The 11,006-nt window shown below is 40.9% G+C and overlaps 1 protein-coding gene across 2 annotated transcripts; it reads left to right on the top strand.

The window, feature by feature from the left end:
• Positions 1-1,623: 1,623 nt before the first annotated feature.
• LOC123426758 (ATP-dependent DNA helicase Q-like 4A) lies at positions 1,624-10,681 on the top strand. Of its 2 annotated transcripts, XM_045110640.1 has the most exons (26): positions 1,624-1,757; positions 2,290-2,372; positions 2,465-2,661; positions 2,745-2,802; positions 3,358-3,744; positions 3,866-4,036; positions 4,130-4,260; positions 4,356-4,719; positions 4,804-4,935; positions 5,295-5,381; positions 5,455-5,588; positions 6,091-6,211; positions 6,290-6,441; positions 6,510-6,645; positions 7,445-7,568; positions 7,640-7,710; positions 7,776-7,844; positions 7,937-8,047; positions 8,133-8,291; positions 8,382-8,462; positions 8,643-8,804; positions 8,918-8,970; positions 9,515-9,614; positions 9,685-9,773; positions 9,840-9,917; positions 10,025-10,681. In XM_045110640.1, the coding sequence occupies exons 3-26, from the start codon at positions 2,468-2,470 to the stop codon at positions 10,455-10,457; spliced, it is 3,597 nt and encodes a 1,198-aa protein (XP_044966575.1). In that variant the 5' UTR covers positions 1,624-1,757; positions 2,290-2,372; positions 2,465-2,467; the 3' UTR covers positions 10,458-10,681. The 2 variants fall into 2 exon arrangements, with proteins under 2 accessions (XP_044966575.1, XP_044966574.1); XM_045110639.1 differs by having other exon boundaries at positions 2,290-2,661.
• The last annotated feature ends 325 nt before the right edge of the window (positions 10,682-11,006 follow it).

Below are 11,006 nucleotides of genomic sequence, written 5' to 3'. Positions count from 1 at the left end.
TGAAAGAAACATGAGGGACTTTTAGGGACTAAAAGGGGGTATTTGGGACTAAAGGAAGAAGTCCCTATGGGAGGGACTTTTTGGCACTTTTTCCAACAGTGCCCCTACTTTTAGCATGTCATTTAATAACTTTTAGTATATTACTAGGGGTAACATGGTCTTTTTGCATGTCATTTATTGACCTCTAGTCTATTTTTAGTCCTTGAAAAGAAACAGACAGGGGCTAGAGACTTTTTAGTCGGGACTAAAAAAGTCCTAGGACTTTTAAAAAAAACAGGGCCTAAGCATACCACAGGTAGATAAATTACTGTTGGAAAATTGATAGAAAAACACATAGTTATGTGATATTTATGACAATGATCATGTGTATATAGGCATCACGTCCATAATCAATTAGGCTGAATCGTACCTGCACCTATTACTATTACTCCACCCATCCACCGTCATCCAGCATGCATCTAGAGTATTTAGTAAAATAGAGTAATGCTTGGAGAACGATGACATGATGTAGACAAAGAGAATTCAATTAATATGAACTAACCTCATCGTTTTATGCATAATGGCAACAAGACAAAGACATATCTTGTCCCCTACGCTAATTGGATGTGTGGCCAACCCTCTTTCTTCTAGCTTCATTTTAATATAGTACAATCGAAGTTGTTCACATACATGAACATACAATTAGCCCTATAAACGCACATACGCAAACACACTATTTATACGTACATGTTTGAGAGACTGAGCCGACATAACATCTTGAGATTTTATAAGTCAATCAGAGGTACCTCGTAGTCGATGAAAATGTCTCCTCTCATCGAACGGACATCGTGAAGAGGTTGAAATAAATTTAGGAATAATGCGAGCACTGATGTCAAATTTAGAACTTGATCTCTGATGGGATGAGAATACTATTGTCCTTGTAACTATCCAACCACATGTTGTTTTCCTTTTCACGTGCGTGAGTTAGTGATCTAGCTCTACTATAGTAGAGTTTTTTTCTTCAAATTTTGGAGAGTAGACAGCTGAAGCCCCCCGTGTTAGAATCATCATTGATATGACGGCGTCTTCTTTCACGTCCAACGTCTTAGTGCAGGTCAGGCCAAACTCGGAGGTGTTTTAAGTTTTCACGTGGGTTAAGATTTCAGTGCAGGCCAGACATCTAGCATTCCCGATTGAGCTATATGCAGACTATCAAACGCTTTTTGTAAATGATTTCAATGTAATCCTTTAGTAAAATCTTTTAAAAGACTTACATTTAGAAACAGAGGAAATATATATTATCTGTTGTACAGCGACTCTCCATACCAAACAACACTACAAAATTTGACTCCACAATACAGAAGTTTCTGCTTGCTAACTTTTTACAGAAATTTTGAAGTCACTGGTCTGGAACTGAAAATCACCAAAATAGCCAATGGAATCACACTCGCACTTCTGTTCACGCGCAAATACCCTTTCACACACAATCCACTGTTGGAGCTTGAGCACCGTCGCGAACACCCGGCACAGATCTTAACCGCTGATCCAACGGCCACCGCGCTAACCAGAGGTGCCGGTTCCCTAATTCGTTTCCCTCCACGGGGGAGGTTTTCAATTTCCCCGTGTATCATATCCCGCGCGGCGGCCGGCCATTCCCTCCGCACAAACCCACCCAGATTTCATTCCCCATTCCCCCAAAACTAGGTCTCGGCCTCTCTCCCCCTCTCCGGCGCGCGCACGTACGCCTCAGCCTCCGCGGCCTCGTCGGTGCCTGCCAGGTGATCTCACTGTCCCCGACCCAGTCGCCTCCCGTCTCTGCAATTTTTCCGCGATTTCCTGGGGACACTTTCGGTGGGAGTTTACGCGGCACCGCGGCGGCGGGATCTCCTATCGTGTTCGTGGTTGGGAGCGGCGAGGCGGGGTTTGTTTTCGGTCCTCGGGTGGGGCTGGCCGGACGGTTCGAGGATAGGGTGTTCGACGGAATGCCCGCCTCCGAGGGGACGGGGTTGTTCAGTTTCTTCCTAGCCAAGACGCGACCCTTTTGGGTGTATGGTATGTGCACGGCCAAAAACGCACTGATTTTCAGCGCTCTTGATGATTTGAACAGAATCATGTCCGCAGGCTGCAATCGATGGAATATGGCTCATCTCATACTTTATTTCGCCGCGGAGCACACGCCTGTTTTAGAACCACTGCGATCGACGGGATAACGCAGGCATCCCTAGTGATGCATACAGGACTCGGCATCATTTCATGCTTAAGCCTACATGTTTCGTTTCTTACTATGTTTCTTACATCATACTGTTGCAGGCATGCAGCTAAGCTATATATATCGCGCAATTTGAGGCATTTTGAGACTGCTCGCACATGCTGGGAGAACGGCACCAGTGCTAGTTAGCACCTCAGTTTGGTTTTGGCTTCTGATTTTGTGAGATCTTTATCACTCAACATTCAATAGCACTTCATGCCCTAATTATAATAGCAGCGAATGCAAGGAAGCAACAAGCTGAATGCTGGCTCCAACTGCAATGACAAGCTGCCAAAAGTCAACTGGCCACATCATGCAAATGCTATACAAAGCTCCCTTAGCAAAGGTGACTTTCTGAGTTCAAGCTTTCTGTTCTCTTTACCAACACAAAGGGCAAATCCAGAAGCAAACTGCAATACAATGCATTCTTTAAGGTATACTTCTGTTGTATGCAATTAGTTGATCTTATCCTAGAAACAGCTGTTCATTGCATCAGCAACAAAACTCATATTCCCAGGTCCGCTGCTTGTAAAATTCAAGGCCCAGAACGTCTTCAAGTTCCATGGATCGAGAAGGTATGGCAATAATACTGTAACATGCTATGAATCATCACACAATGCTTAAAAATGCTATAGCTACACGATCACTTCAACCTGTAGATTTTGCTAATCTTAATGTAAGAAGCAGTTTTCTTTCAAAACCATATTATAAAAGCTATTGGATGCTTGTTTGTCTTGACTAAGTGCAAAACTAGGACAGTTTGTTAAGAACTTGTTAGCTGTCTACTAAAGGCGTATGACATTTTTTGGGAGTTAGGACTGGTTACCTGCTTGCTGCATGCCTGTAAGTTCAATCCTGGCTTGTCTTTTACTTTTAGTCATCACTTTTTCGCTGACCCCCCCCCCCCCCCCCCCCAAAACCTAATTGCCTCTGAAGATCAGTGTGTTCTGTTCACTTTTGTGTGGTTAGTCCTGCATGCCTGTAAATTTAATCCTGGCTTGTCTTTTACTTCCAGTGTATCGCTTTGCTGAAAAAAAAAGCGTAAACCTAATTGCCACTACCTAAAATGTCCAGTGTGCTCTGTTCGTTTTTGTGTGGTTGTTAGTATTCTAATGAAACTTCTATGACAGGCCTGGCGTTCTGTGTGTAACACCCAGGTGACCTGTAAGAATTATTTAAGACCTGGTTTATCTGCAAAAGTGAAAGATTGTGGCAGGGATTTTGCTCTTACTTATGCAGCAGATTCTTCATACAATGCCAAAAAACTGGATAATGTGCCGAAAAGTACAATTCTCTCTGAGGGAAGTCTGCATCAACGCACTGAAAGTGGTATTCTGGAGCAAAATAGCAGTCATCGGACCTGTACGATGGCTTACCAGAGCAATCATGTGGTTGGAACAACATATCAGAGCAGTTTCGCCAGAACTGATGCTATGTCATGCCAGACTGTTCCTGTTGCTGATAACATGTGTGCTGATGATAAGTTAGATGCCATGGATGATGACGAGATTCTGGCGGTAGGTGCTTCCATCCCATAAATTTGATTTGATATTTTATCTACCGAATTATCTTCCCAGACTTAGATGAACATACCATATTATCATGTCATAATTGGTGACAAATCTAGTTATGTTCCAGAGTATTGACGTGGACCGCATAGTTATGGAACATTATGAAGCAACAAATACACCCAGAGGGTTAGCATCCCGACAAATGTCAACTCCATCAGGAAACAAGTTTAACTTCACAGGTTTAGACGAGAACAGTTTACCACAAGAACTCTCTGAAATTTGCAGTCATGGTTACAAGGTAAGCAAAGTATTAGTTGAATCATCATTCATGCTGTTTAGGTAGTAGCTATTTCAGCATGTTAGCTCACAAGTTAATACAAAACTTGTGCAGTTAGCTTTTTGCCCAGAGGCGAATTATCATTTGCAAGGGATGAAGGATCAGTTGATTTCAGTATCCAATAAACTTCTTGATGGTTCTGGGGAACTCAGTCCTCAACATTCTGAAGAGCTTCGTCAACAGCGGTTTGGTTCTTGGGCCTACTCATTATTTTTGTGTATATTATGAAGCTTGATTTACCAGTATTAATACTGATATTTTCTGTGGTTATACACTGCAGTGCACATCTAAATAAACAGATTCAGATACTTGGGGATTATATGGCGAGGCCAACCCAAGACGATGAGCGGAAGAGATCACACTCTATGGCCTCCACAACAGCTGCAGAAGGGCATCGACCCCCTATGACCCCAAGCACTTTTGTGGACAATAATAGATCCCAATCTCAGTTTTATGATACGAATGGACCCTGGGACGGTGGCTCATGCTACACTCCTGCTCCATGTCCCTACATGGATAGTAACATACCGTTAACATCGGTACAGAGAGATTACACCCGTAGAAATATAGATATTAGCTACACTGATGGTTCTGGTGATAAGAAGTGGAGCAGCACAGATTTTCCATGGACTAAGGAACTTGAGGTTATTTATTTTCTTCAAAATCAATAGTTGGTTACTTCATCAACATTGGCTCATGAGAATCACTAATTTTGAGTGCATCTTCAGGTCCACAACAAGAGAGTATTTGGAAACCGTTCTTTCCGCCCAAATCAGCGAGAAATAATTAATGCCACAATGAATGGGAGTGATGTTTTTGTTTTGATGCCAACTGGTGGTGGAAAGAGTTTGACCTACCAGGTAATAAACCATGCTTCTACAATTTTCCATCCTTGTTTGATATGATATATGCATCTTTGAAAATTCTACTGTATACACCTTTTGACTCTTCAGTGGTGATTTTTGCGAATTTGTTACTCCTTTGCCTTTGTCTTTTCTAGTGCTCACATATATATGATGCTACTGACCAAGTGGTACTTAAGTTTTAAACATGGAAGAGGAGATAATTTCTAAGAGTTTGATCAGATGAGAGTTATGAATTAATCAATGGTCTTGAAGGAAATTAAAACAAACCAATTTATTCAGTATTGACTGCTAACTCCATCTGCAAGATTTTATTTCCTCAAAGTAGCACTGAACACTTGTCTATTAATTTGCAGCTTCCAGCTCTCATTGAGGAGGGCATAACGCTAGTAGTTTGTCCTCTTGTTTCACTCATCCAGGACCAGATCATGCATTTATCGCAGGTAATACATTATCTCATTTCCTATAACATAATTCTTGATGCTTTTTTGACCACTCACCTCCTGTCTGGAGCAGGCAAATATCCCTGCAACTTATCTCAGTGCCAATTTGGAATGGACAGAACAGCAGAGAATATTAAGAGATCTAATGTCTCCTACATCTACATGTAACTATAAGTTACTGTATGTTACTCCAGAAAAAATAGCTAAGTAAGTGGAATGTCTTAAATTCCACATGACAGGTCTGAAGTAGTTAGCTGCATCATCTCTTAACCGCTGTTTCCAAATTATCCTTTTGCAATATAGTGTAACCTCCATACTTACTTCATAGGTGGCATTGTTTAGTAGTTCACCATTTCCAGACAAAATTAGCTTTCACAGTTCCTTTTTTACCTAACATCTACATTTGAAATCCCTGAATGCACTTAAGGCTTTAGCTCTCTATTAGTCCCTCACCTTGTACAGTTATACTCTTCTCTGTTAGTATATCATGTACTCCCTCCGTTCCTAAATATAAGACCTTTTAGAGATTCCACTATGAACTACATACGGATGTATATAGACATACTTTAGAGTGTAGGTTCACTCATTTTACTCCGTATGTAGTCTATAGTGAAATCTCTAAAAGGTCTTATATTTAGGAACAGAGGGAGTAGGTCTGTTTTACTATCAATGCATTTGGTAGTAACTGGTAGCAATTTCCTGGGTACAGGAGTGATGTTCTACTGAGACAATTGGAAAATTTATATTCACGAGGTTATCTTTCTAGAATTGTTATTGATGAAGCTCATTGTGTAAGCCAGTGGGGACATGATTTCCGACCTGATTACCAGGTACTTTTTATCAGGAAGATATATGTTCATGTCAAATAAGAGACACCCATTTGATATAGCTTTTGTACATGATCTCAGCATTTAGGTGTCTTGAAACAAAAGTTCCCAGAGACACCAGTCCTGGCCTTGACTGCAACAGCAACTGCGAGTGTAAAGGAAGATGTTGTGCAAGCTCTAGGCCTAGCAAACTGTGTTGTTTTCAAACAGAGTTTTAATCGTCCCAATCTGAGGTAAGTCTGTTAGAAAATTTTGACTTACAACTTCTATTGCACAAACCATCTCACTGCAAGTTTTGCAGGTATTTTGTGATGCCCAAGACAAAGAAATGCCTCGAGGATATAGATCGCTTTATCCGTGAAAATCATCATAAAGAATGTGGCATCATATATTGCCTTTCAAGAATGGACTGTGAAAAAGTGGCTGAAAAACTGAGGGTTACTTCTTCAGACTTTAAGCTGTTCACTCTTCACGCATGCTGTGTTCTCTTTCAATATTTAGTATTGTTTGCTGGAGCAAATTCGTCCTTACCAATCTTTTCAGTATTCTCATGTGTTTTCCACCTTTTGCTGAATATAGATCTTCAATTTTATTTTGAGTCAATCCTCTTGTTTATCCTGATTCCTGAGTGCCTGTCTATAGGTAAACGTCTTTACCACTACGGAATATAGAGGAACACACGTCAGTGAAAAAGGGCTATATATTTTATGTGTTATTGGGGCCCCATAGTTGTAAAGGAGTCACACTTTGGTTTTAGGCTCCGTTTGGTAAAATTAGTTACACACGTTGGTTTGCACCATCAACAATTCCTACCTGACTTACGTTTCATGTGTAAACTAATAATCTAATGTAGATGCACCAAATCTTAGAATTCTGTTTAGATGTTTCGAAAGGTAATACACAGCCATGTTGAATATAGTTGGTTCCTTAACTCAAATGTGCCGGATAGAGGGTTTGGTAGTGCACAGCTCATGATATTTTTGCCCAGATTTACTACATGTCGCAGTCTCATTACATGCCTAAGTGGGGGCCATGTCAGGACCTGATGGTTTTAGAGTGCATAAGTTGATGTCAACATTTTAATTGTGCTAGTCGGATGATGTGATAAATCCCAAGGCTGTACTCGGATTTACTCAGAAAATAGAAATCTGATGGGCTATGCAAATTTGAAGCGCTTAGCATTTGAACTACTGACCCGCCTGACATTTTTTGTCCGTTTCCTGTTTATTGACACAGGAATATGGGCACCAAGCATCACACTATCATGGTAACATGGAGCCTTTTGATAGAACACAAGTTCAGAGGCTGTGGAGTATGGATAAGATAAACATAATCTGTGCTACAGTTGCATTTGGGATGGGTAATGTGATCTTTCAAACATCTTCAAAAGAAATATTTATCTGTGCTCCATGTTAATGTTCCGATTTGCAGGTATCAATAAACCCGATGTCCGTTTTGTTATTCATCATTCCCTTCCCAAATCAATTGAAGGGTACCATCAGGTAAGAGAATGTTTGCACAGGAAACTGCATGATTTAAGCTGTTTCATGACCGAGTTTTCTTTTAGGAGTGTGGACGTGCTGGTAGAGATGGACAACGCTCATCTTGTGTGCTGTATTATAACTATTCTGACTATGTAAGTTTAGTGGTACCTTGATTGACATATCTTGTCAGCCTGTCATCTCATTGGTCATCACAAACAAGTAATTTTCTTGTCAAACTATCTAGATTCGTGTCAAACACATGATTACACAAGGATCTGCAGAGCAAGTAAGATCAAGCTCTTCGTCTTCACATGGGCAAGCACTTGCAACACACAAGGAGAATCTCTTGTGCATGGTATAAACAATTCTGTAAGCATTTTGCTTGTCGAGGTGTAGTTTGGAAGCCATCATAACCATGCATTTTTCTTTCTCTTCTACAGGTTAGTTACTGCGAAAATGATGTGGATTGCAGACGTTTACTTCAACTGATACACTTCGGAGAGACTTTTGATCCATCACATTGTGCAAAAACATGTGATAATTGCAAAAAAGGATTGAGATGGATTGAAAAAGATGTGACCAATATTGCCAAGCAATTGGTAGGTGCCTAAGTAGATATCTGTGCCCTGTCTCCTGAACACATGCACACCTCTCTGTGAACTTACATCATCACCTTGTTGCTTTTTTAGGTCGAGCTGGTCTTGGCGACAGGGCAGCCATGTTCAAGTTCTCATATTCTTGAAGTTTACAGGGGTTCCTTGAACCAAAATGTATGCATGGTGAAATTAAACACTCGGAATTGTTGTTCTGAAGTTCATTAATTCTGTTACTTGCTACCAGTGTAAACTTACTTTCTGCACTCTATTGTGCATCTTGGCTTCTTGCTGGGGAAATCATGGTGAAACTACATTCTTGCCCTAGATTGTAAATCTTGTCAACACTGCATTTAGGTCAAGAAGAACCGTCATGATATGTTGCCTCTTCATGGAGCTGGAAAGCATCTAGCTAAAGGTGAGGCAGCAAGAGTACTACGGAATCTAGTAACTGAGGGAATACTTGCTGAGGATGTCAAAAAGAGCGATACATATGGATCAGTATCATCTGTTTTAAAGGTAGCCGAATGAATACTTGATCCCTGGTTGGTTTATTATTTTATTTTGAGACAATTTTTTTGGCAGCCTTCTTGTAACTGCCTTGGTCTCATACATGTGTTTTTGTTGAGCAGGTGAATCAGGTTAAAGTTGGTGGTCTTCGCTCTGGCAATCAGATCGTCCTTAAGTTTGTTTTCTGCCTTACATGTTATAAAATTTATTGGATGTTCTGCATTTGCCTCTTCTCTTCAAGTTTAATCGACATATCTTGATTTTATTGAGAAATATTTCCTTTTCTGTGTGACCATACTATTATTTTTCATGAGTTTGCCTAAAATCTTTCTAGGGTTCATCATTAACTAAGAACGTCTTTAAGTGATGGTTGCACTTCTAAATTGGTTTGCACAATATGATGTTACCGACAATCTGATCTTGGTTTGTAGAACTGAATATATCTATAATGTTAAATGTCATTATGATGATTTTTTGGCAGTGTAAGTTTTTTGCACAATGTAATGTTATCGACAATCTGATCTTGATTTGTAGAACCGAATACGTAATGTCAAATGTCATTATCGATTGAGACTTTAGTTGAATGCACTTCAAATTGGGAAGTTGAGCTTTAATTAAATTAGGATATCACATACTCTACTAGAGTACTTTCTTTAAATTTAAATTTCATCTAATACTCCAAACATCTTGCTTATAATGCTCTGTATGTTATTTTGCAGGTTTCCCACTCCTGACAAGGCCCCTAAGATGGGGAAACTTGACGAATCATCAATCTCACAAGTCAATAAGCCTGTTCAACGGCAGAGTGAAATGGATGAGGTAGTTGGTCATTAGTAAATCCTCTTGTGTATTTATTTTGGTTCGTTCTAAAGGCTATTCTCAATTGCAGAATTTTTCATCGTTGCTCTATGAAACTTTAAGAATCCTTAGGTCTCAGATAGCAGAGGCTGCAGGATGTGGTGTACACCACATATTTAAGTAAGTTCCTTGTCATACCTCCTTGTCACTCACTGACTTCTGACGTGGTGAATTATTCATGTTCAGTAATGAAACACTGAAGGAAATTAGCACTCGGGTACCAAGGACAAAAGAAGAACTTTTGGAGATAAACGGCATCGGCAAGTAATGACTCTAAAAACAATATGTTCAGTGCACATTGGAAGGTTGACAATGCAGGGTTGAGAACTAGGACAAGAAATTTACTTACTGTTTTACATACCTTCTTTCAGGGTGAAGCTCAACAAGTATGGAGATCGCGTACTTGCAACCTTAGAGGAGTTTCTCAACCAATTTTCAAGCGGAAGCAAGAGAAGCAGCAGCAGCGGTGGCAGCAACGAGCAAAACGAGGCCGTGAAGAAGCGAAGGGGCTTCACCGCCATCGACACCTCTGGGAACGGCAATGACTTTGAAGAACGCACAGTTCAGTCCAAGAAACACGCAGGAAAGACACAAAACAGCAAGCAGGGAATAGCCGATGCTGCAAGCGTGATCCAAGACATCCGCTATATAGATGTTGACTTGGACGGATGCGAAGATGTGGATGAAGAGCTGTGCAGCAGTGTCCAACAGCCCGTGGCCTCTGGTAGGGTTTTGCCCAAGTGGTCAGCCGGCGGTAATGCCCCCCCACCTAATATATTTGAAGAATTTAAATACACCAACTAGGCTTGTAGGCATGTAAGCCGTCATATATATAGGTCTCGTGTTCCGGGGTAGTAGTTTTTGTAGGCTGTAGCGCATGTAACATGGTATTCTTCTGTGGGGAAATCCGGATTCGGCGGGCATGGAAATGTATGTACCACATTTGCAGTAAGAGACAAGTGTGTAATTGGAAGTGCCCGTTGTATCCACTTGGTGTAATTTATTTACGTGACGGTGTCTGACGAGAACTACCTGCTGACAGAGGTTGCTTGATTATGCTGCAATCTGCCTAGTCTAACCGGGTGTGGATTGCAACAGAAGTGGCTTCTGTTTGAAGCCTGCAGTTAGCTGTCTGTATTTTCATGCTTGTCGCCTGCTGCTGTTGGCTGTTGCTTGTTGAACCCTGAAGCACTCTACATTTTGCATGTGCCGATGCGGTATGTTCTGCGAGACTGCAACGGCCTAGCTACCTTGGACAACCAATGCAATTTTTGTACTAGTATTTGCCAATACGCAGGTGGCATGTTCCGTTCGACCAACATGCACACTTTAACATGACAGCGATCTCCAGCT

The sequence above is a fragment of the Hordeum vulgare genome, chromosome 2H (assembly GCF_904849725.1).
Source record: "Hordeum vulgare subsp. vulgare chromosome 2H, MorexV3_pseudomolecules_assembly, whole genome shotgun sequence".
Lineage (NCBI taxonomy): Eukaryota > Viridiplantae > Streptophyta > Magnoliopsida > Poales > Poaceae > Hordeum > Hordeum vulgare.
This window is presented reverse-complemented; position numbering and strand designations above follow the sequence as displayed.

Bases quoted from the DNA above. Each gene is read 5' to 3' on its own strand.
- LOC123426758 (XM_045110640.1), top strand. From the start codon at position 2,468: ATGCAAGGAAGCAACAAGCTGAATGCTGGCTCCAACTGCAATGACAAG. The intron at 8,805-8,917 runs GTAGCCGAATGA...TTTGTTGAGCAG, and splicing joins CAGTATCATCTGTTTTAAAG to GTGAATCAGGTTAAAGTTGG. The intron at 9,918-10,024 runs GTAATGACTCTA...ACCTTCTTTCAG, and splicing joins GAGATAAACGGCATCGGCAA to GGTGAAGCTCAACAAGTATG.